This window comes from Rhinoraja longicauda, chromosome 9, assembly GCF_053455715.1.
Source record: "Rhinoraja longicauda isolate Sanriku21f chromosome 9, sRhiLon1.1, whole genome shotgun sequence".
Taxonomy (NCBI): domain Eukaryota; kingdom Metazoa; phylum Chordata; class Chondrichthyes; order Rajiformes; family Arhynchobatidae; genus Rhinoraja; species Rhinoraja longicauda.
In genome coordinates this window covers 7046111-7071868 of record NC_135961.1, presented here as the reverse complement: position 1 = coordinate 7071868, position 25758 = coordinate 7046111, and the positions used below count along the sequence as shown (strand labels likewise).

At 42.2% G+C, this 25758-nt stretch overlaps 1 protein-coding gene and 1 long non-coding RNA gene across 6 annotated transcripts in view; one reads left to right on the top strand and one right to left on the bottom strand.

Moving 5' to 3' along the window:
* LOC144596466 (uncharacterized) overlaps positions 1 to 24149 on the top strand; it is a 29678-nt gene extending 5529 nt beyond the window's left edge. Inside the window, exons 2-4 of the long non-coding RNA XR_013547615.1 lie at positions 12453 to 12519; positions 15222 to 15415; positions 24117 to 24149. This is a non-coding gene — a long non-coding RNA (uncharacterized LOC144596466). The remainder of the gene's footprint in view (positions 1 to 12452; positions 12520 to 15221; positions 15416 to 24116) is intronic.
* fam161a (FAM161 centrosomal protein A) overlaps positions 19743 to 25758 on the bottom strand; it is a 37677-nt gene continuing 31661 nt past the window's right edge. For 4 of the 5 annotated variants that reach the window (XM_078404752.1, XM_078404755.1, XM_078404754.1 and 1 more), the window contains exon 6: positions 19743 to 25417. In XM_078404752.1, the coding sequence (XP_078260878.1) occupies positions 25309 to 25417 (109 nt within the window). In that variant the 3' untranslated portion in view covers positions 19743 to 25308. The remainder of the gene's footprint in view (positions 25418 to 25758) is intronic. The other variant, XM_078404753.1, reaches the window with a different exon arrangement.

Below are 25758 nucleotides of genomic sequence, written 5' to 3'. Positions count from 1 at the left end.
ACTCTTACTTGCAGCACCACACAGATATGAAAACATGGCGCTCTGTAAACACCATTCTAAACAATAAATAAAGATCAGTATATGACAGTTGTAGCGAAGAAATTACTCCTGAACCTGGATGTTGCAGTTTTCAGGTTCCTGTAACTTTTTCCCGATGGTAGGAGTGATGTGGGTCTCTGATGATGCTGGCTGCCTTTTTGAGGCAGCAACTCCTGTAGACACCTTAGACGGTGGGGAGATCAGTATCTATGATGGACTGGGCAGTGTTCACAACTTTTTGCAATGTTCTTCGTTCCTGGGTATTCAAGTTGCCAAACCAGGCCTTGATGCAACCAGTCAATATGCTCTCTACTGTACACATGTAGCGACCATAGGGATTGGTCCTGAGAGTCGAACCCTCGGATTGGCCAGCAAGGTCAGGTGGTGGTTTTGGCACCCAAAACCAGTCAGTGGGAAGAGAATTTCAAAGCGAACAGTTTGAGTTAATGGTTGTCTGTAATCTCGTTTGTTATACTTTGTAATTGAATATTGCTGCCGCAATAAACTTCTTTAACAAAGAACAAGCCTCCAGACTCGCCATACACATGTAGAAAGAAGTCAAGAGAATATTCATTGACATACTGAATCTCCTCAATCTTCTAAGGAAGTAGATGAGGGTGAAATTAAGGCAAACGCTTCATTTTTAAGTTTAATTTGTCCCACCAATTTAATCTCAATAATGTGATGCCATCAGCGTTGAGGGCCCAGGGAAACATAATGAAGAAAGCTCTGCCAGAGACAAATGAGGTGACATTTTGCGAGTAGATACTCGCAAAACTGTCTTCTATCATTATTTTTACTTATTGTCCAGCCCTGAGAAAGTCATAGGACCCAGTGCTGAAAGCCTGCTGTTAAACAAGCATCCCGATCCAAAACGTCACCTATCCATGTACACCAGATATGCTGCCTGATCCGCTGAGTTATTCCAGGACTTTGTGTCCCTTTATCACTAATTCTAAGGAACTCTTGGAAATATTGATCTTTATTAGTCCCGACACTATTGGCGCAGCTGTGAGTATAAGCAAACCACAGAGGAGTTGCAGTTGCATAGAAGAGGGGAGCCATCCAGGTATGGTTGAAATGACTGGAATCCCGGACCCCTCTCCTGCACATTTCTGGATGGTATTTAATCATACATGAACAAACTTGAAGAATTTATAGCAGAGCTGTTGTTTCAAATGGAGATCAGGGACTGCTGTGCCCTATTTCACTGAAACATGATTCAACCCTGAGGCACCTGACCCTGCTACTCAATCCCTCTCCCCTGACATCAGTCTGAAGAAGGGTCTTGACCCGAAACGTCACCCATTCCTCCTCTCCATAGATGCTGCCTGTCCCGCAGAGTTACTCCAGCAGTTTGCATCTACCTCCTGCGACACAATTTCTCCATTTATCATATGGACTGTATGGAATCCTCAAGCAAGAGGAAACGGTGATGGCATCTCTTTTTGGTCACTGCTTTGTGGTGCATTGATGCGATGGTCTGCTCCTCTGATTACAAATACCTGATTGGAAAATGTAATCCCTTTTATCTACCAAGGAAATTTACCTTCAGCATCTTGTCGGCTGCCTAATAGCGAATTGTGGATGCAGCCAAGACCATCACACAAACCAACCTTTCTATTTTTCTTTAGTTTAGTTTAGAGATGCAGCGGGAAACAGCCCCTTCACCGACCAGCGTGAGACCATCGATCCTCGCACAGTAACACTATCCTACACACACTAGGTACAATTTACACATGCACCAATCCAATTATCCTATATACCTGTACTTCTTTGGAGTGTGGGAGGAAACCAAAGATCTCGGATAAAACCCGCGATGTGAAGGGGAGAACGTACAAACTGACTTAATTTATACCTCACGCTGCCTCGGTAAGGCCAGCAGCATAATCAAGGATGAGTTGCACCCTGGCCACTCCCTCTCCTGGCCTATCAAGTCCGTACTGATCAGCGATCCCCGTACATTAACACTACATTTACATTTATACCAAGCCAATTAATCCACAAACCTGTGCGTCCTTGGAGTGTGGGAGGAAACCGAAGATCTCGGAGAAAACCCATGTAGGTCATGGGGAGAACGTACAAACTCCGTATAGACAGCAGCTATAGACAGGGTCAAAACCGGGTCTCTGGCGCAATAAGGCAGCAACTCTACCGCTGTGCCACCATGCTCTTGTCCCTCATGATGGATTCAGCAAAGCACACAAATAAGACAGGGGAGTGAGGCACCCAGTCTGACTCCAGGTCTGCTGGAAATACTATCCATTTCCCATTCATTGTTTTGGACACCATAAATTTTGGTGTGGAGCAGTTGGATGCAGTCCCTGATCCCCTTTCCAAAGGCCATTTAGGAGAGCACATCCATCGTGTACATATGTGATATTCTGAGGAAGACCTATGGACCAAGCTGACCAGGCAGGTATCCACCTTCCTGTCCTACACATAGGCGATGCTATCACTGAGCTGCACGAGGCTGCCCGAGGGCAGGATGTTCTGTGAGGCTGTGCTGTCTTTGGCCGTTCTGTCATGCAGACTGGCATAGGAGTTTAGTTTAGTTTAGTTTAGAGATACAGTGCGGAAACAGGCCCTTTGGCCCATCGAGTCTGCACCGACCAGCGATCCCCATACACTAACACTATCCTACGCACAAGGGACAATTTACAATCTTTTACCGAAGCCCGTTGACCTACAACCCTGTACGTCTTTGGAGTGTGGGAGGAAACTGGAGCACCCGGAGAAAACCCACGCAGGTTACGGGGAGAATGTATAAACACTGTACAGACAGCACCCGGTCTCTGGCGCTGTAAGGCAGCAACTCTACCGCTGACTACCGTGCCATCATAAGCTCTTAAGGATAGCGGAGTCAGGGAGTATGGGGAGAAGGCAGGAACGGGGTACTGATTGAGAATGATCAGCCATGATCACATCGAATGGCGGTGCTGGCTCGAAGGGCCGAATGGCCTCCTCCTGCACCTATTGTCTATCATAAATCTGCAGCTCCTCAATATGTCCGTCTATCAGGATGTTACCTAGCCATTCTCTTTTTTTTAATTTCAAAAATAGACTATGTACTCTTGTCATTGTCTCAGCAGTGATAATTTTCTCTGCTTCTCAATCTTCTTGAGATGAGCAGAGAACAATTGTAGGTCGTAACACGCCACTGCATTGGCTAGGTCATTTTTGTAATATGTAGGCCACTGGTGCACACTATTTCAGGATTCTTCTTCTTTCGTGTCCATCATCCATGTTTCAAATTTTGATCAAACTTAATTTAATTTGGGTTACTTAATTTATGTTTATTATTTCATTACTGATTGCCATTTGTTTATAACTAATACATATTGCAAGAAGGATCTGCAGCTCCTCAATATATCTGCCTATGAGGATGTTAACAAGCCTTTCTCTTTTTAAAAAAAAACAGATTTTACGCAATGAACAAATACACTTAGAAATACACATAAAATAAACACCATCAAACTAAAATAGATCAAAAAACATACAGAAAACTGCAGTCTTATCAGGATCTGATTTTCATCGGGAATGTAAATCAGACAGTAAGAGGCAAGCTGTGCAGGAAGGAACTGCAGATGCTGGTTTACACCAAATATAGACACAAAAAGCGTAAGCAACTCAGCGGGACAGGCAGCATCCCTGGAGAGAAGGAATGGGTGACATTTCAGGTCGAGACCCTTCTTCAGACTGAGTCAGGGGAGAGGGAAACTAGAGATATGGAATGGGAAGGAGAGATCAAAGCAGACGATGAGCTGGAGGAATCACAGGGGGAGCAGCGAGAGAGGGGGTTGCAGAAGAGAGGAGAACTTCTTCAAAGTAGGCATACCTTGAGATTTCACAGTAAGCAGACGAAATGTGTAAAAAGGAACTGCAGATGCTGGTTCACATTGAAGATAGGCACAAAATGCTGGAGTAACTCAGCGCGACAGGCAGCATCTCTAGAGAGAAGGAATGAACGACCAGTTCTGTCACTTTAACATTGTACGCATAGTACGATGAAGGACATTTACACTAATGCAATCAGCTCCAACTAGAAATTTACCATGTTGAAGGCATTACATCCTTTCATTGCTTAGCAGAGCATATTGCCATTATAATGAATGATGCAGGCCATATTAAAGGATAAACATTTTTTCACTGCCATCAATCGTGTGAATACAGACTGGTTAACAAATCACATATCAAATTGTTCTTTTAATTTTGATTGACTATTTGTATTGTTTTAATAACTCACTGGTCAGATGTGCCCAAAGGTCACATTCTTGCTTAGCAAAGGTCTAAACTTCTTATGAAGGCAACATCAAAACACCTTTGTACATTTAGGCTACTGTAAACACTTTGCAGCCTGTTGAAATACATATTTCAACTTGTAGTTGTAATAAGCAGGTGTAGTATAGACAAATAAATTTGTGCGGCACGGTGGCGCAGTGGTAGAGTTGCTGCCTTACAGCGAATGCAGCGCCGGAGACTCAGGTTCGATCCTGACTACGGGCGCCGTCTGTACGGAGTTTGTATGTTCTCCCCGAGACATGCGTGGGTTTTCTCCGAGATCTTCGGTTTCCTCCCACACTCCAAAGGTATGTAGGTTAATTGACTGGGTAAATGTAAAAATTGTCCCTAGTATGTGTAGGATAGTGTTAATGTGCGGGGATCGCTGGGCAGCGCGGACTCGTTGGGCCGAAGGGCCTGTTTCCGCGCTGTATCTGTAAAAATAAAAAATTTAAATAAAAAAATAGTCCTTCCTGCCTCCCAAAGCTCAGCTTAACTTGGACACTGCTTTTTACTCAGCTTCACACCACATTATGGAAAAAATTAACATTTTGCTTGGATCAAATATTTTAACTACTTTGGTTCTGTGTTGGGAATGCTAGGAAGAGCTTTAACATTCATTTGGTAAATTGGGAGCGGCCCTGTTGGGAGAGAGGCTCTGTTGAGGTAAATGGCTGTGTGGAGGGCAAGTGCCTTTGGATCAGGAGTCTTTGGCGAGGAGGCTGAGGCAAGGAAAGTCTAATACAGAGGCGGTTGGGAGGATAAGGTAGAGCCCGCTCTTGCGTGCGAATCTTGCAATTTGTTTTCTCTTGGTTCAGATGCGGTGATGATGGCAGGTAAATTGGTACAATGCTCCTGCAGGATGTGGGAAGTCAGGGAAACTGCTGGTGTCTCCGATGACTGCACCTGTGTACCACTACATTGTGTCCAGGTGCAGCTCTGTGAAGACGGTGTTAAGGAACTGGAGCTGCAGCTGGAAGACCTCAGGACCATCTGGGAGAATAAGAGCTTCTTGGATAAGATTTATAGGGAGGTGGGGATCCCCAAGGTCCTGGAAGAGAGAAGGTGGGTGACCACGAGGAAGGGAAATAGACAGGGAGTACAGGTGAACCCCCTTGTGGTCATCCCCTTTCAAACAGGTACACCCTTTTGGATGCTGTCGGGGGTGGGGGGGAGATGGGGTTTGACACATCAGGATTGAGTAGCAGTACCAGGCAGGACCGTGGCACCGTCCTTGCACTGAGGCACAACAGGGAAGAGTAATGTCAAGCAGAGCCCTGGTAGTTCATGGTTGACTCTTTAGTTAGGGGCACAGGTAGGAGATTCTGTGGCGACAATTGATGCTCCGGGATAGTGTGTTGCCACTCTGGTGCCAGGTTCCAGGATGTCTAGGAACGGTTGCATGACATTCTCAAGGGGGAGGGTGAGAAGCCAGAAGTTGTTGTGCATGTTGGCATGAATTACACTGGCACGAAAATAAATGAGGTACGGCAAAACTAGCATAGGGAGTTAGGTAAAAGGCTAAAGAGCAGGGCCTCCAGGGTAGTGATCTCTGGATTATTTCCAGTCATACATGCGAGTGAGGATAGTAACAGGAAGATAGGGCAGATGAATGTGGAGCTGAGGAATGGGTACATGGGACAGGGATTCAGATTTTTGAACCATTGGGATCTCTCTGGGGCAGAGGCGACCTGTACAAGAGGGATGAATTGCATCTGAACTGGGGGGGCTCCAATGACCTGGCAGGCAGGTCTGCTAGTGCTACACGGTTTAAACTAGATTGGTAGGGGAGTGGGATCTTGTGCATCCAAGGCAGATGAGAGGTTGGAAATCGTTATAGACGGTGATGAAAGAAAATTCAGTGGACAGAATCGGCGCGAGCGTGACAGAGAACGAGAAAGGACTGTAGGATTGAATTGCACTTATTTTAATGCGAGAGGCTTGATTGGTAAGGCAGATGAACTTGCGTGGATAGATATGGGCACTTGGGACATTGCAGCCATTACGGAAACCTGGTTAAGCGAGGGACAGGATTGGCAGCTTTTCCAGTGTACAGATGCTGCAGGACAGAGAGATGTGGGGGTAAAAGAGAAGCGGGTGTTGCTTTATTAATTAAAGAGGATGTCATGGCAGTGGTCAGAGATGACATTAGACAATAGACAATAGGCGCAGGAGGAGGCCATTCGGCCCTTCGAGCCAGCACCACCATTCAATGTGATCATGGCTGATCATTCTCAATCAGTACCCCGTTCCTGCCTTCTCCCCATACCCCCTGACTCCGCTATCCTTAAGAGCTCTATCTAGCTCTCTCTTGAATGCATTCAGAGAATTGGCCTCCACTGCCTTCTGAGGCAGAGAATTCCACAGATTCACAACTCTCTGACTGAAAGTTTTTCCTCATCTCAGTTCTAAATGACCTACCCCTTATTGTTAAACTGTGGCCCCTTGTTCTGGACTCCCCCAACATTGGGAACATGTTTCCTGCCTCTAACGTGTCTAACCCCTTAATAATCTTATACGTTTCGATAAGATCTCCTCTCATCCTTCTAAATTCCAGTGTATACAAGCCTAGTCGCTCCAGTCTTCCAACATATGACAGTCCCGCCATTCTGGGAATTAACCTAGTAAACCTAAGCTGCACGCCCTCAATAGCAAGAATATCCTTCCTCAAATTTGGAGACCAAAACTGCACACATTACTCCAGGTGCGATCTCACTAGGGCCATCTTACTGATGGTTCGTGCAGTGAGGCTATATGTGTGGAGCTGAGAAATAAGAAAATAAGAACGGGATGATCACCTTGTTGGGAATGTACTACAATAGGCATCAGGATTAGAAGAGCAAATGTGTCATGAGATTGCAGGCAGTTGAAAGACTAATAAGGTTGTCATAGTAGAGAAATTTAACTTTTTCATTATTGACTGGGATTGTCATAGTGCAAAAAGTTTAGATGGGGCAGAATTGATCAAATGTCTTCAGAAAGGAGTCCTCCGGCAATATGGAGAGGGCCCATACACTGGAGAGGGCAACGCTTAATCTAGTCTTAGGAAATTGGAAGGGGCAAGTGGATGAAGTGTTCATGGATGAGCCTTTTGGGACCAACGACCACTGTTCTATTAGGTTTAAAATAGTTATAGATAAAGACGGGGCATGAGTTAAAATTCTAAACTGGGGCAATGGCAAATTGGAAGGTATTAGCTAGTAACTTGCTCAAATTGATTGGAGCAGGTTGTTTGAAGGAAAAGGAATGTCTGGAAAGTGGGATGTTTTTAAAAGTGTGCTGACAAGAGTTTAGCATACATGTTCCTATTCAAGTGAAGGAAGCTTGGATGATGAGAGAAATTGAGAATGAAACTCAAGAATAAAAAGGATGCATGGGGGAAGAAGAGGCAGTTGTGATCAAATGCATTCCTGGAGGAGTTCCAGGAACTGGGGAGCACGCTACATTAGGAAATCAGGAGGGCAAAAAAGGGGGCAGGAGATTACTTTGGCGGATAATATTAAGGATACTCCAAGAAAGACCCCTCAGGAATCAAAGCGGTCATCTCTGTGTTGAGCCATAGATGGGCAAGGTCCTCAATGAGAATTTCTCATCTGGTTTTACCATGGAGAAAGACATGTAGACCAGGGAAATTGGGGCAATGAATGGAAATGTCTTGAGGGCAGTCAGTATTATGGTCAAGGAGGTGTTGAACGTTCTAACATGTATGAAGGTAGACAAATCTCCCGGGCCTGATCAGATATAAACGAGGACACTGTGGGAAACTAGTGAAGAAATTAATTGCAGGTGCCCTGGCTGAGATTTATGAGTCTTCATTATATACGGGTGAGGTGCCAGAAGACTGGAGGGTGGCAAAAATGTTCCTCTATTTAAGAGGAGCTGGAGGGAATAGCCTGGGAACCTGAGTCCAACATCAATGGTTGGAAAGTTATAGGAGAGTATTCTGAAGAATATATGCATTTTGATAGACAAGTTCTGATTAGGGATAGTCAGCAAGGTTTTGTACGTGGGTGATCGTGTCTCACAAACCTCACTGAGTTTTTGAAGATGTAAGCAAAAAGATTGATAAGGCAGAACTGTAGACATTGTATGTATTTATTTCAGCAAGGCATTTGACAAGGTTCCATATGGTAGGCTGCTCTAGAAGGTTAGATTGCATGGGATCCAGGGAACGAGCTGAGTGGAAAGAAAATTGGATTCATGGAAGTAAGCAGAGGGTGATGGTGGAAGGTTGTTTCTCGGATTGGAGGCCTGTGACTAGTGGTATGCCTCAGGGTTCAGTGTTGGGCCCATTGGGGTTTGTCATCTATATCCATGATTTGAGGGTGGTATTGCAGAGAATGAAGACGGTTGTCAAAAATTGCAACAGAATCTTGATTGGTTGGGAAGGTGGGCTGAGAAATGGTTAATGGATTTTAATACAGATAAGTACGTGGTGTTGCACTATTGGGGGTCTAACCAGGGCAGGACCTTCACGATTAATGGCAGGGCTCGGGGGAGTGTTGTAGAGCAGAGGGATATAGGAGTGCACGAACATAGTTCCATGAAAGTGATGTCACATATAGAGAGGGTAGTCAAGAAGGCTTTCGGTGCATTAGTCTTCATCGGTCAGAGTAATGAGTATGGAAGTTGGGAGGTTATGTTACAATTGTACAAGACACTAATGAGGCCACATTTGGAGTATTGTGTTCAGTTTTGGTCACTCTGTTTTGGTCACTCGTTCTCTTTTCACAATAAATCTGCAAATAAATCAAATGGGTGCAGAGCAAAGATGCATCACTTGAAAAGCATCAATTAAATTGTATTGATTCAAACAAAGACATGGTGGAGCACAGCACAAGAAGAGGCCCCTCGGCCTACGATACCAAAATAAATTAATCCCATCTGCATGCACATGATCTTTGTGCCTCCATTCCTTGCATGTCAATGTGACTGTCTAAATACCTCTTAAGGATTGCTATTGTATCGGCTTCCACCACCTCCCCTGGCAAGATATTCCAGGCAGTAACCATTCATGTATGAAAAAACATGCACGTAAATCTACTATGAACTTTCTCCCTCTCACCTCTGCTATACCCTCTGGTATTCGACATTTCAAATCTAATGAAAAAGACTGACCATATTCCCGATCTATGCCTCTCATACTTCTTTTGATAAATATTTTTATTAAACATAAATACATATTAATAAAATTTGCTTATTACATACATTCGTGATATTATTAATATTAACAATTATGTCCTACATATTTCTATACTTTTTTTTTAGAGAGGGAAAGATAGAGAAAAATAAAATAAAAATAAGAGATCCAAATTGGAGAAATGAATGGAGTATTAAAAAAGTTATCTATCATTGGAGATATATCCATGATTTATTATTCATAATTCTTCCTCCATTCCATTATTCAGGCCACGGTCAGGTCCTCGCACCAAGCCATTTTGACCCTTTAAATATACAATAAATGGAGACCATATTCCTCTGAAAAGATTCAACCTGTCCATTAGTACAAGTCTCAATCTTTCCAGATGAAGTGTCTCCGACATTCCTGTAATCCACATTTTAATTGTGGGGGATGTAGGACCTTTCCAGAATTTCAGTATTAATTTTTTCCCAATTATTAAACTATAATCAATAAAAATTCTTTGATTCGTTGTTATTAATTGATCTGTTTCTAATATTCCCAGTATTATTAAGTTTGAGTCAGGGATCAGCTTCATATTAACAACATTCGAAATTATTTTAAATATTTCTGTCCAGAATTTAGTGATTTTTTCACAGTTTGTGAATATGTGCGTTAAATTAGCTTCCAATTGCTGACATTTGTCACAAATGGCAGATATATTTGGAAAAATACTATGTAATTTAGCTTTTGAATAATGTAGTCTATGTAATATTTTAAATTGTATAAGAGAGTGTCTAGCATTTAGCGAACAGTGATGTATGTGTTGTAAACTTTCATCCCATATATCAGGTCTAATAATTTGACCTAATTCATTTTCCCATGATTGTCTATATATTTCTGTACTTGGAGCGTCGTTTTCCAGTAGAATATTATAAATATATGATATCAATTTTTCTGTATTTGGGTGTTTATTTAAACATTCATCTAAAATCTCTGTCTTTCTATTTCTAATTTCATGTGTATTTGCTTTTACATAATCTCTAATTTGTAAATATCTAAAGTAATCTTTTGAATGTAATCCATAAATTTGTTGTAATTCTTGAAATGAAAGGAAATTTTTTTCCCTATAGAGATCTCCCATCTTATTAATTCCACAGTTTTTCCATTGTAAAAAACCTTTATCTATCATTGAAGGTTTAAATGTGATGTTATTTACAATAGTAAGAGCTAGTGGTATACATTCCAATTTTAATGTTTTCTTTATTTGTTTCCAAATACGTATTCCACTATCTATTATAAGGTTTTCACTATAGGTTTTCTTACTTATTTTATTATTGGCGAATAAAATCGAACTAATTTCAAAGGGCGAACAATCTTCTTTTTCCATTTTTAACCAGGTTGGTTGTTTATCTGTCTCTACTAACCAAAAGTTAATATTTTTAATATTGACTGCCCAATAATAAAACGTAAAGTTTGGTAGAGCTAGACCTCCATTTATTTTTGGTTTACATAAGTGTTCTTTTTTTATTCTATGGCTCTTATAATCCCAGATAAAGTTAGTGACTATGGAATCAATCTTTTTTTTAAAAATTTTAGGAAGATATATCGGAATCATTTGGAAAAGATATAATAATTGTGGAAGAAAAATCATTTTTATTGCATTAATTCTACCTATCATTGAGATTGGTAATGTTTTCCAATATAAAATATTTTTATTTAATTTATTCAATAAGAGCGGAAAATTCTTCCACCTCTGCTATACCCTCTGGTATTCGACATTTCAAATCTAATGAAAAAGACTGACCATATTCCCGATCTATGCCTCTCATACTTCTATCAGGTTGCTTAGCTTCTGTTGAAATTGAGATAAACTTAACTTTGTCCCACCTCTCCTCGCAGCTCTTAAGTCTCCAAAACAGAAAACATATTGGTATACCACTTCTGGACTTTTTAAAAACTCCATATTCTTCCTGTGATACAGTGACCAGAAATGCATGCAATACACCAAATGTGGCATAATGAAAGTTTTATATAGTTGCAACATAACCTTCCTACTTTTAGACTCAACATCCCGATTGATGAAGGCCTTATGCCTTCTTTACCATCCTAACCACTTGGGTTTCCATTTACAGGGAGCAATGCACTTGCATCCCAAGCTTCCTCTGTTCAAACTTCTTCCACAGATGCTCCAAAGGGTGCTGCCATTTACTGTATACTTTCCTCTTATATTTGATCTCCTAAAGTGCAATGCTTTATGTTTTCTGGTTCAAACTCCACTGCCATTTCTCTGCCTGTATTTACAAACTGGCACAAATCTTGGTGCCTCCTTTGACACCTTTTTCACCAATCACAACTTTGCCAATATTTTTGTTGTCTGCAAACTTTCTCAAGAGCCTACTGACATTTTCATCCATATGATTTTGTATGTATCACAAACAGCAGAGGTCCCTGTAGTGATCCCTGTTGAACACCACTGAACACAAACCTCTAGTCAGAATTATCCACCTCTACCTGAGTGGTTCTATGGCCAAGCCACTTTTGAATCCCAGTATATCAAGTCATCAGGATCCCATGTACCTTCATCTTCAGTATCAGCCTACCATGAAAGACCTTATTAGATATTTTACTAAAATCCAATAAGGACAACCTTATTCATCGCCTTCACCTCCTTCTCAAAAACCTCAATCAGGTTCATTAAGCAAGACCTCTGCACAAAGCTGATGATTCTGAATATATCCAAGCTTTTCCAAATGTAAATAAATCCAAACCCTAAGAATCTTCCCAAATAATTTCCCCACCATGTGAGTACTAACGACGATAGGACAAGCACAGTAATGGGTGGGGTTCTTAATGTACAAGTCCGATAATCCCAGAAATATAGCACAGGTTGAGAAGGGGGTGAGGAAGGCATGTGGGATAACTGATACCTTCATTTGTCAGGGGGTACAATAGGAAAGCAGGGAGTTATGGTACAACCTTATAAAATATTAGTTCTGCCACATTTTCCCAGGAGTTGGTGAGGGTGTCGTATTTCTTCAAGGAGGCCTTCAGCAACTACTACACAATGACTGGGCACAGTAAGTATTGCATTTTAATCGAAATACAGATTAGCGAGAAAATGTATGTTTTTATGTTCTCAAATGTTAAAATGTCATTATGTTTAAAGAATTGTTCATTAGTTGACTAGAATTGGTCCCAGGTTGCAACAGGCCTAGCCCTCAATACATGGACTCTGCACCTTAGTTGCAGTTTGTAACTGATAACCATCATGTGACAAGTTGTGTAATGAGCAGCATGAAATACTTGATTGTAGATTTCCAGGAAATGCAAACGGGAGGTGGAACATTCTAGTTCTTTTAATTTGGAACAGAAATTGAAATTCTGACTTTGCGTAACTTCAAATGACCTCTTTTTGAAACTTTTTCTCAAGTCATTCTATGTAACCGGATTATTCCAGATGACCATTTTTTGAACTTGGAACCAGTTTTAATTCTTGGTGAAGGAATGAAGGAAAGGGGGATTTTTACTAAGGCCATGGAAGCTTTCATGACCAAAATAATTTTGACAGATATGAGTATCTAGGAAAATGGAGCACAGTCAGGTAATTAGGCTCGAGCTATAGCATGGCCAGTATTTATTTGAACTGGCAAAACAGGATGAAGAAGTTGAATATCTCACTTTTAGATGTGTCACTCAGCATGGAAACAGCCCTTTACCCCACTGAGTCTAGTGACAATCAAGCACCCATTTACAATAATCTGATTTTATTCTCCCCACATTCTCCTCCACTTTCACCAAATTCTACCACTTGCCTGTAAGCCAGGCACAATTTAGATTGGCCAGTTAACTACCAGCTTGCACATCTTTTGGATATGGGAGGTAACCCAATCCCCCAGAGGAAATCCACATGGACGTATAAAGATCATGCAACTACATAGTCAGTCAGCACCCGACGTAAAGATTAAATTCAGGTTGCTGGAATTGTGATGAAGCGGTTCTACCAGCTGCACCACACTGCCATCCTTATGTTGTCTATGATAACTCACCTTTGAGGGCAGGATAAGAAAAGTAAAAATGCAGTGTATTGATTAGCCTACATTTTTAAAAAAAATGCTGATGCGCATAAGCATTGCTTTGTAGATACAAAATAAAATCTATCGGAAGACATCTCAGAAAAATCAAGAACTACAATTATTTGGGTGGAGCTAAGAAATAGCAAGGTTCAGAGAAATTGTAAGTTTTAAATGGGCGCCAAACCATGATGGTAATGTGAGACATAGCATAAATCAGGAAATTAAAGGCATATACATAACAAGAGGCATACGAGTATTATGTGGGGCTTCAGTCTACATGTAAAATGGCCAAACACAAATTAGCAACAATTATGTGGAGAATGAATTCATTCCAAAATCAGTATGTTAAGGAATCAACGAGGAAAAGACCAATTTGGATCTAATATAGGCACAAAATGCTGGAGTAACTTAGCAGGACAGGCAGCATCTCTGGAAAGAAGGAATGGGTGACGTTTTGGGTCGAGACCCTTCTTCAGGATGCATTCAGCATCTGCAGTTCATTCCTACACAATTTGGATCTAATATTTAAAAAGAGTTAAGTGTGGATCCAATCGTTTTTAACACTTTAGGGAACAGTGACAATATTTCAATTATGCATAAAAGTTGAACAAATCACTTTCAAACTGAAACCATCGAAAATTTGAATAAAGCAGGAAGTATGACTTGGCTTTCATAGATTGGGATGCTACCTTAATAACATTAAACCAGCAATGGCTAACTTTTAAATTATTAATACATAGTCTACAAGTAATACTTTTTTTTTAAGTGGTCCAGTTGTGGCTATCAGCAAAAAATAGACAGTATTAGATCAAAGGAAAAGGCTTGAACATTACTTTAAAAAATAATAAACTCAAGGCCTGACTTAGCTTTCGGTCCCATTAATTTCTCCATTACTTTTTTCAAAGTTAATATTAACTAGACCAAGTGGACCCATTGGGTCCAAACCTCTCCTGCATTGGTGCAGCACCCCTCTCCCCCCTTACCCACTCCCCCATCACCCCATCCCTCCCCCTCCTTCCCCTCCTCTCTCCCCCCTCGGCCCAACCGTGGACCCGTTGCCGGGTGGGGGGTGCCCCCATGGCCGTGTACAGGCAAGGGGGGACATGGAAAAGCCACTGACCTCGGCCCCGTTTCTCCTGCGGGCTTCTCCTTCGTGGAGCCGAAACTTCTCCTGTAGCTCGGCTGCAATCTGCAATGGGGAACGCTGGCGACGGCATGGACCTGTTACCGGGCGGGGAGTGTCTCCCGGGGCCATGGGTGGGCGAGAGCGGACAGGGAGAAGGCACTGACCTCGGCCCCATTTCTCCTGCGTACTGGGCGTGAAGCCGAAGCATCTCCTGCAGCTCGGCTGGGATCGGCTGCGAACGGCGAGGGCGGCCATCTTGTGGATCCTCTGTCACCGCCTCTGCGGCACGCTGCACCATGGGAGGGAAGGTCAGGTGCGGGGCACGCTGGGACGGGCGTCGGTCCTCCCAGGAGGGTGGGGGGCGCATTTATTAAAGTTTATTTGGTAAATTGTTTTTAAAAAGTAACAAAAGTGGGTTTATTCACACCACAGGGGAATGGTGAGTAGGGTGGGCCTACAATTGTCGCGCTGTCCTGTATCATTTTGGCTGTGTGGAGGTGGGTGGGTGGGTGGATGGATGGACGGATGGATGAACGGATTAAAATTGCTGCTTTTGATTTGACTCTTGCTTTCCTCAAAGTGTGCAAACATTTCTGAAGACAATCCCAGTTTCGCAGCAGTACATTTGGTGCCTCACAGTGCTTACATCGCCAGAGACCCGGCTTCAATCCTGATGACAGGTGCTGTCTGTACGGAGTTTGTACGTTCTCCCTGTGACCACATGGGTTTTAGTCCAGGATCTTCGGTTTCCTCCCACACTCCAAAGACATACAGGTTTGTAGGTTAATTGGCTTGGTATAAATGTAGAATTGTCCTATGTGTGTGTGTGTAGGGTAGCGTTAATGTGTGGGGATCACTGGTCGGTGCTGACTTGGTGGGTCGAGCGGCCTGTTTCCATGCTGTATCTCTAAATGAAACCAAACCAAAACATTTCTTTAATTGCTCTGCCATTTCTCTGGTCCCCATTATACATACACACTTTATACACTATAATGAACCTATATTTGTTTTCATTCATCTTTTTCTTTTTGCTTACTTGAAACTTTTACAGTCCTTTTTTCTGTTACATGGAAGTTTCACTATCTATTTTTGCTCTCTTAAGCAATCTCATGATCTTTTTTGCTTCAAATCATCAGGCTTATTTCTTGTTCTGACAACTTTGTTTGACTCCATTTGTTGGCAGAGTTGTTTAACCATTTGCTTTCTGCTCATTATATAAAGCTGAATGACTTCAGACTAATCAAAATTGGTTGGGTAAATGCTCACAAAGACATGACAGATGTAATATAAAGTGGGAAAATATGAGGTCATCCACATTGGAGAAAAAAATTAGTGACATGGAGTATTTTATTAAAATAAGAAAATAACCGGTGTTGTTTTCAGAGGCACTTGGGCTTCTCGGGAAAACAAAAATCATGGAAAGTTCATACAGAAGGTCAACAAAATTAAAAAGGCAAACAGTATGTTGGTCTTTATTGCAAAAAGACTTGAACACAAGTCCAGAGATATCCTGTGCCAACGATTTACCATCCTGATGAAACTTCATTTGAAACATAGTGTACACGTGAGGTCTTCCTTCTGAAAAATGGATACACTTGTGACATACCCTGAAGAAGTCCTGGAATGGTGGATTTATTATATGAAGAAAGATTAAGCATACTGAGATCTCATTCAAACATACAAAATTTTCAAGGAGCTTGATAGTTGAGGAATTGCTGCTGTAACTCCTGCATGAGATGTCAAGAACCAGGTATCAACCATTCAGGACAAAGATGGAAAGAGATTTCTTCACACAGTGGATAGTATATCTTTGGAATTTCATTACATAAAAGGACCATAGGAACTCAGTTGCTGAGTAGATTTAAAACAGAGATTGCTGGATTATTTGACATTAAGAGAATTAATGGACACTGGGTTACTGCAAGAAGGCGGTACTGGTGTAAAGGTTCAGCCATGATCTGAGTGCATGGTACAGCAGGCACTGAGCTAACTGGCCTACAATAAAAAGACAAAAAGTTCGGGAGTGACTCAGTGGGTCAGGCAGCATCTCCAGAGAACATGGATAGGTGATGTTTTGGGTCGGGACTCTTCTTCAGACTGATTGATAGGTGATGTTTCGGATCAGGAGAAGGATCCTCACCTGAAACATCACCTATCCATTTTCTCCAGAGATGCCGCCTGACATGATGAGTTACTTCAGCACTTTGTGTCTCCTTTTGCTTATGTTCTTATTCTACCATGAGGGGGCAATATTTTTTCTTATTTCTCTGGCACCATTTGGAAGTACTGTTCATTTTTATGCAACACAGAAGAACTTAATTGTATATTTAATGCATGTTGTTCAATTATTTCAAGAGACACTAATTGTGCCCATTATGCTCTATCTGTGCATTGTGGCCGGCATGATTGTAATCATGTAGTCTTTTCTCTGACTGGATAGCAGGCAAACAAAAGCTTTTAACTTTATCTTGGTAAACATGTCAATAATAAACCAAAATAAAATTGAAGGATGATTTGCACTAGGAAATTAGAAAAGTCCTGAATGAAATTTGCTTTTGAAGCATGCCAGCAATATCACTATCAACAAATTTTGTACAAATGTAGAAACTAGTTTTCAGAATTATTGCAATATAGCCATCTGTAATTTAACTATCCAAACCATTACAGGCTTCTTGCAAAATCATTCAAAATAGCTTCATACACTGAATTCTCCCTTGTTTCCCTGCATATTTACCCCTCCCAAATGCCTATCATTTAAAAATATTTTAATCTGCTTTGAATACAATTTACACATCCAAATAATAACTAGTTACTGTCTAAAATAATTTTAGTTCAAAATGTCTTTGTTTCTCTTAACTTAAACCTATACTCTGGGTTCCCAGTCCTTTCGCCAATGGTTACTTGAACAGGTCCAGAGCCTTAATGAATTTGACACTGCCATCAAATTTCCTCTCAATAAAGGCGAAACAAGGAACTGCAGATGCTGGTTTACAAAAAAATGATTCAAATGCTGGAGTAACTCAACAGGTCAGGCAACCCCTCTGGAGAACATGGGTTGGGATCTTTCTTCTGACTGATTGTGATGGGGGAGGGGAAGAAAGCTGGTAGAGAGAGGGGGCAGGACAAAGCCTGATGAGTGATAGGTAAATACAGGTGAGGGTTTTTATGATAGGCAGATGGTTATACAAAGGCTAGAGATGATTAAAAAAAGGAGTGAGATAAGGATAGAAGTGTAAATTGTGAAGCCAGAGAAGGAATATAGGTGGGAAGGGACTTTCCAGGCCACCGAAGGTCACCCATTCGATTTCTCCAGAGATGCTGTCTGACCCGCCAAGTTACTCCAGCACTTTGTGTCTATCTTCGGTAGAAACCAGCATCTGCAGTTCCATTGGTGAGAAGGGAGTGGTGGGGAGGGAGAAATGGGTGCACTTCCAGGTGGGGCACAGGGAAGAGGTGTTTGGGTAGGTTAGTTGCCTAAAATTGGAGAATTCAATAGTCATGCCATAAGATTGTAAGCTACCCAAATGGAACACAAGGTGCCATTTCTCCACTCTGCGCATGGCCTCACTCTGGCAATGGAGGCGGCCATAAAAAGGTCAGTATGGGAATGGGACTTAAAATGGTTAGCAACCGGGAGATCCAGTAAGCCTTGGCAGACCAAACACACATGTTTGGCGAAATGGTGGTCGAGTCTAACTTGGTCTCGCCGAGGTAAAGGAGGTCATATTGGGAACATCTGATGCAATAGATGAGATTGGAAGAGGTGCATCTGAGCCAGTTTTTCCTTGGATGGAAGTGAGGCAGGAGATGTGGTTGCAGGGAAAAGTAACTGAGGAGAAGCTGGTGTGGGAGGGAAACATAGAAACATAGAAAATAGGTGCAGGAGAAACCCATTTGGCCCTTCGAGCCAGCACCACCATTCATTGTGATCATGGGTGATCATCCACAATCAGTAACCCGTGCCTGCCTTCTTTCCATATCCCTTGATTCTGCTGGCCCCTAGTGCTCTATCTAACCCTTTTAAATTCATCCAGGAAGGGAGGAGTGAACCAAGGAGTTGCAGAGGGAGCAGTCTCTGCGAAAGACAGAAAGGGGTGGGGATGGGAACATATGACTGGTGGTGGGATCACATTGAATGCAGCAGAAATGTCAGAGAATAATGTGTTGAATGTAGTGGGAGGCAAGGACCAAGGGAACTCGATCCTTGCTCCCTGTTGGGGGAGGGGAAGTGAAAGATGAACTCCAGGACACAGAGGAGATGTGGGTCAGGGATCCATCTGTGACAGCAGGGGAGAAACCATATTTATGAAAGAAAGAGAACGTCTCAGATGCCATAGAATGGAAAGCCTCATCTTGGGAGCAGATGCGGTGGAGGTGGGAAAATTGAGCAGGGGATTGTTCCCTCCACAATTCCTAGGTTCGCATCCCTTCCAACTGAAACTACCCTCTCCCCAAGTTTTCTCCTGCAACCACAGGAGATGTAACACCTGTCCCTATATCTCCTCCCTCACATCTATCCAGGGACCCCAGCAATCCTTCCTGGTGAGAGAGGTACATGTGTACCTCCTCTAACCTCTTCGAGAGTATCGGCTGGCCCCAATAGCGCTCGGTCTGCCAAGGCAGAGTGGATTTCCTGGTTGGTAATCATTTTAACTCCCACTCCCATGCTCATACTGATCTTTCCTTCCTGGGCCTCCACCATTGTCAAAGTGAGGCCACTTGCAAATTGGAGGGACAGCACCTCATATTCACCTTGGGTGGCTTACAACCTAATGGTATGAACATTGAATTCTCTAACTTCAGGTCACTAACCTACCCAAACACCCCACTCCACCACAGACCTCCCCTTTCCTGTGCCTCACCCAGACGTGCACCCATTTATTCCCTCGCCCTCTCCCACCTATTTCCATCCTCTGGTCTCACAATTCGCATTTCTTCTATCCTTATCTCTCACCATTTGTCTTTCATCTCTGGCCTTTATCCAACCATCTGCCTATGCCTCCCCCCCCTCCCCATCTGTATCTTGCTATCACTTTCCAGGCTTGGTTCTGCACCCCCCCCTTTCCAGATTTCCCCCCATCCACCATAATCAGTCTGAATAAGGATCCGGACCCGAAACGTCACTATCCATGTTCCCCAAAGATGCTGTCTGACCCATTGAGTTACTCCAGCATGTGTTTTTTCCTCTCATTAATCTCTGCTCCAAGGAGGACAACCCAGTTTTTCTAGTTGATCCATAAAATTGAAATTTTAACTCCACAATCATTATATAAATCTTTCTTGCACTCTTAGGTCATCGCTTCCTTCTTAAACTGTGATCCTCAGAGATGGGTGCAATACATCAGTTGTGGGCAAATCCATACTTCAAAGATTTTACATGAAATCTTTGCTTTTGAACTCAGCAGCTTCAGTTGTAATGGCAACGGTCATAAATGTTTATGTTGAAATCACTGTTTTTTAAAGTGTTTGGCTGTGTATGTCCTGCAACTCTTTAGAATTGTACCATTAATTAATGCATTAATTCTCCTATTTTCATCTATCATGTGCTTGCTTATTCCACCAGTCTGTCCATATCCTATCTTGCATATCTAAGATATTAATGTACATCAAAAGGGCAGAGGTCTCAGTCCTGATTGCTGAGGATCTGCCCTCCCTGATATCCTGTTAAAAATATAATCTTTCACTGCCACTGTTTCTTGTTCCTATGATAAATCTATGCTGCAACTGCCCCTATCTTGGGTTTCATCCTGGTGAAAACATATCATGCAGCAGTTTTTTTGAAATACCAACAGCAATATTGCTCATATTAAACCTCATTGTAACTTTTGAAAAAACTATGTGGTTAAGTAAACACAATCTGCCCTTAACAAATTTGTGCTGGCTTACCTTTATTAATTTGCACTTGTGCAAGTGATACATTTGTTCCGAAGTTAGGTTGACAGGTCGTTTGAAAATGACAAATCATTTTTTCAAACAAACCGATAACATTTAAAAGTCCATATAATTTCTCATTGAATGTATTCAATTTACTATTGCCTTAACCATGATCTTTCAGTTGGTTCCACCATCACTTTTGTCATTCACAGAGTACAGGAAAGAAATAGAAAGCTTAGTAACATGGTGCCAAGACAACCCCCCCCCCCCCCCGCCCTCAATGTCAGCAAAACAAAAGAGCTAGTTATTGACTTCAGGAAATGAGGTGGTGTAAACACCCCAGTCAGCATCAAAGGTGTCGAAGTGGACATGGTTGAGAGCTTCAAGTTCCTAGGGGTAAATATCACCAACAATTTGTCCTGGGTCAAACAATACCAACACCTCTACTTCCACAGAAATTTTCCACATCTCCGTTCTAAATGGCCTATCCCTTATTCTTAAACTGTGGCCCCTGGTTCTGGACTCCCCCAACATCGGGAACATGTTTCCTGCATCTAGCTTGCCCAATCCCTTACTAATTTTATATGTTTCTATAAGATCCCCTCTCATCCTTCTAAATTTCAGTGAATACAAACCCAGTCGCTCCATTCTTTCATCTTATGACAGTCCCGCCATCCCAGGAATTAACCTTGTGAACCTAGGCTGCACTCCCTCAATAGCAAGAATGTCCTTCCTCAAATTAGGAGACTAAAACTGCACACAATACAATACTCCAGGTGTGGTCTCACCAGGGCCCTGTAGAAGGACCTCTTTGCTCCTATACTCAACTCTGAAGAAGGGTCTTGACCCAAAACATCGCCATTCCTTCTCTACAGAGATGCTGCCTGTCCTGCTGAGTTACTCCAGCATTTTGTTTCTACTTTCGATTTAAACCAGCATCTGCTGTTCTTTCTTACACCATTCAGATAATAATCTGCCTTCTTGTTCTTGCCACCAAAGTGGATAAGCTCACATTTATTCACATTATACTGCATTTGCCAAGCATCTGCCTACTCACCCAACCTGTCCCAAGTCACCCTGCATCCTCATAGCATCCTCTTCACAGTTTACACTGCCACTCAGCTTTGTGTCATCTGCAAATTTGCTAATGTTACTTTTAATTCCTTCACCCGGCCATTCCCTCTCTCCCCTCTCCTGCCAGGCAGAAGATAAAAAGTTTGAAAGCACGTACCACCAGATTCAGGAACAGCTTCTTCCCCGTTGTTATCAGACGGTCCTCCCATTAACTAGGATGTAGTCCCGATCTCCCAATTTATCTCATTGCAGACCTTGAACTTTCTTTTTATCTGCACATTCTCTGTAACTGTAATGTTATAAATGATATAATACTATATTATGCACTTCGGCATTTTTCTTTTTACCTACCCATTGCACTCCTGTATTGCTTAATTGTACTAACATACTGTATGATTTACTGTATAGCACAAAAACAACGTTTTTCATGTATCTTGGTATGTATAACAATAATAAACTAATATCAATATTAATCGTACATTTGCTTTTTACACCAATACTTTTTTGTTTTCTCTGCCCCTCTCTCTGTTTATCTTCATTTTTTCTCAGTTCTCATGAAGGTCATCCGTCTGAAATATTAAATCTTTCTATCATCACAGATATTGCCTGATCTGTTGACTGCTATTCCCCAGCATTCCTCCATTAACACTTACCCCACTTCATTTCTCTGAATCAAATCCAGATATGCCGCTTTCCCTGTTATAACAGGTATAACAGGTATAACAGAGCTTTATTTGTCGTTCGGTACCGAACGAAACTACATAGCAGTCATAGAAGAAAAAAAAAAGAACACAAGACACATAACCCCAACACAAACGTCCATCACAGTGACTCCAAACACCCCCTCACTGTGATGGAGGCAACAAAACTTCCACTCTCTTCCCCACGCCCACGGACAGACAGCTCGTCCCCGACCGACCCGCACAGTCCCCGCACCGGGCGCTGAAACGTCTCGCGGCCGGCCAGAAGCTTAACAATAATGGCAGTGGAGTTTGTTGGAGATGGCCACTGAATGGCCTACAGCAGCTGGGTGAGCAAGCAGTTCGCTGCAGCAGCTGCTTGGAGCATCTATGAAAGGACCCAACAGCATCATGCTGGGCCAGGCTGACCTCTGCTTCATCGATCCAGTGCCGCCAGGAAACCGGGCATTAAAGTGAGAAAATAAATTGCTTATCTCCTTAGGCCAAAATTAAAGCTTTCAGAGACTGGAGACTCGGAAGTTGCAAGATGGCGCCGGAACATAGAGAATCTTCCTGTGCAGTTACAGAAGACAATCTACACACAATTGTTCATTTATTTTACTTGTGAATGATTGTCCTCATGTATAGTATGATTTGACAAGATGCATGCATAGCAAGCTCTTCACTGTATCTCAGTACCTGTGACAATAAGAAAGTAAACTAATTATGAAACTCTTCTGAATAGATTCCCTATTGCTCTTCACATTATCAATTATTATCCCAGTCTATATTAGGATAGTTGAATCAATGTTACCACAACATGGACTTCTGACACAACTCTGTAAAGTTCATTGTAAGATTTCCACCTCTATATTCTTCCTACTACAGATACTCCCTGACTTCTGTAAGGGTTAAGTTCTCTAAACCTATAGGTAAGCCAGATTTTACGCGTCAGAATCACCTTAAACTAGGCATAAACAGAGAACTGCAGATGATGATAAATACACAAAACAACATAAAATGCTGGAGTAACTCAGGTCAGGCAGCATCACTAGAGAACATGGATAGCCATTGCTTTGTCCACTCTGCCGCTCCCTCCTCCTTCTCCCCGGAATTACCGACGGGTCTCAGCCAGGAGCTGCTCTCCGCCGCCTCCCTTGTTCTCAGTTGCCTTCCCAGTGTCGCTCCAAAAGTGGCCAAATCTGGAAGAGCAGCGAGCTCGGGCGATGCTTTTATATCTATGAAGTGGACAGGAAGCCCTTGCCATCTACCCATTGCTAAATTTGTGTTTCTCACTTTTGTTAAACCCTCAGACACCAACAAAACCAACCTCTCCCACCTATTGGGTCCCGACCTAATGGCTGCAAAGCATCCAGATCCCTCGGTGTTACTCTAAATTTCCATCAGCTCTACTACTCTTTCAGAAGCCAGTTCTTCTCAAATTCTGGCCTCTTGATCATTTTGAAATGTAATTATTTCACTATTGACAATAAGGAAAAAAACAGCAGGTCAGACAGCATCTATGGAAGGAAATGGACAGATAACATTTCTGGTCAGGACATTTTTTGGATATTATTAATGCTAATAATATACCCCTGATAATATTCTGCATAAATTACATACCATGCAAGCACTAGCAAAGTATTAGCAAGCATCTACATCGGCTGCAAAAATATATTGCCCGCATTAACATCAGTTGGATTTCTGTTGTACGTTTGAGAATCACAAGACAAACTTGCCAGACATGATTAAAAGCCCTTTAAATTCCGTATTAAAAATGATCCGTTTTATCAACAAATTAAATAATCTATCATTCTGACATACGCCATCTATGTGTGGTATCTCAGCTGTACGGCAGCGGACAGGAAAGCTCTTCAGCGGGTCGTCGGCAGAGCGCCGAGGATAATTGGGACACAGCTGCCAGCCCTGGAGGACATCTACAATGCACGCTGCCTCAGGAAAACCACCAGCATCTACAAGGACTCCACACACCCATCGTCTGATTGAACTCCCATCTGGCAGACGTTACAAAGCCTTTCTACGCCCGCACCTCCAGACTAAGGAACAGCTTCATCCCTAGAGCAAGAGCTGCTCTGAATTGGTCCTGCTGAGAGCCCGCCATGATCTGTCTCTGCCCCCAGGGTCATCTGGCACAACTGACCCCTGCACCTCCTCCAACCTTATCTATTGCATCCGCTGCTCTAGATGTCAACTTCTTTACATCGGCGAAACCAAACGCAGGCTCGGCGATCGCTTCGCTCAACACCTTCGCTCAGTCCGCCTTAACCAAACTGATCTCCCGGTGGCTGAGCACTTCAACTCCCCCTCCCACTCCCAGTCTGACCTTTCTGTCATGGGCCTCCTCCGGTGCCATAGTGAGGCCCACCGGAAATTGGAACAGCAGCAGCTCATATTTCGCCTGGGCAGCTTGCAGCCCAGCGGTATGAACATTGACTTCTCCAATTTTAGATAGTTCCTCTGTCCTTCTCTTCCCCTCCCCCTTCCCAGATCTCCCATTGTCTTCCTGTCTCCACCTATATCCTTCCTTTGTCCCGCCCCCATGACATCAGTCTGAAGAAGGGTCTCGACCCGAAACGTCACCCATTCCTTCTCTCCTGAGATGCTGCCTGACCTGCTGAGTTACTCCAGCATTTTGTGAATACCTTCGATTTGTACCAGCATCTGCAGTTATTTTCTTACACTACCCTGCATGAACCTTTCTTTGCACTTTACCTTGTTCCCCCCTTTTCTTTTTCCGTCCCCCCCCTTCTTGTTGTTTACATGTTCGCCGTGATTTATTTAAATATTTCATTTGATAGCATCGATATGGAAGCGACAATCAAAATCTCGTTGTACTTGTACAATGACAATAAAGGATATTGTATTGTATTGTATTAATTCTACAATTTGCCTGTCTTTGATCGTATCAAATCATAAAAATAGTACCCATTGTGATAAAATGTAATTCTGTTTTTAAAATCTTAATTAATGCAGCTAGTCATTCATATCAAATTCTTCAATCTTCTTGCCATTTTACAATCACTCAGCTTCAGATTCTTGGTCTTCATTTTCTTCTACTCCGCTTGATTCCTTATCTTCAATATCTTCTTGGAAGTCAAAGTCAAGTCCATCAGTTTCCACTTGAGAACTAGAGAAACAAGGTTTAAGACCTATGCAAATAGTCTCCACAGTTCCAATCTTAGTACTGATAGCTAAAGCCTTTTCAAATGAACAAAATAAGACATCAATCTCACAAAAATATTTTGTTGAACGTGCTGCAGATTATCTATTTTTCACCTGATAAGGGAACATATTATATTTACCAAAATAGATCTGTTGGATCCCAAAGATTACAATATTTAACCCACTGAAAGTAACAAATATTTTGCTGATCTTACTCAACAGTAAATTGTCACTTAGATCACGTGCATGGCCAACAAAACTTAAAGTGCTTTGTCATACAGCAATAATTGATCTCTTGTATACCAA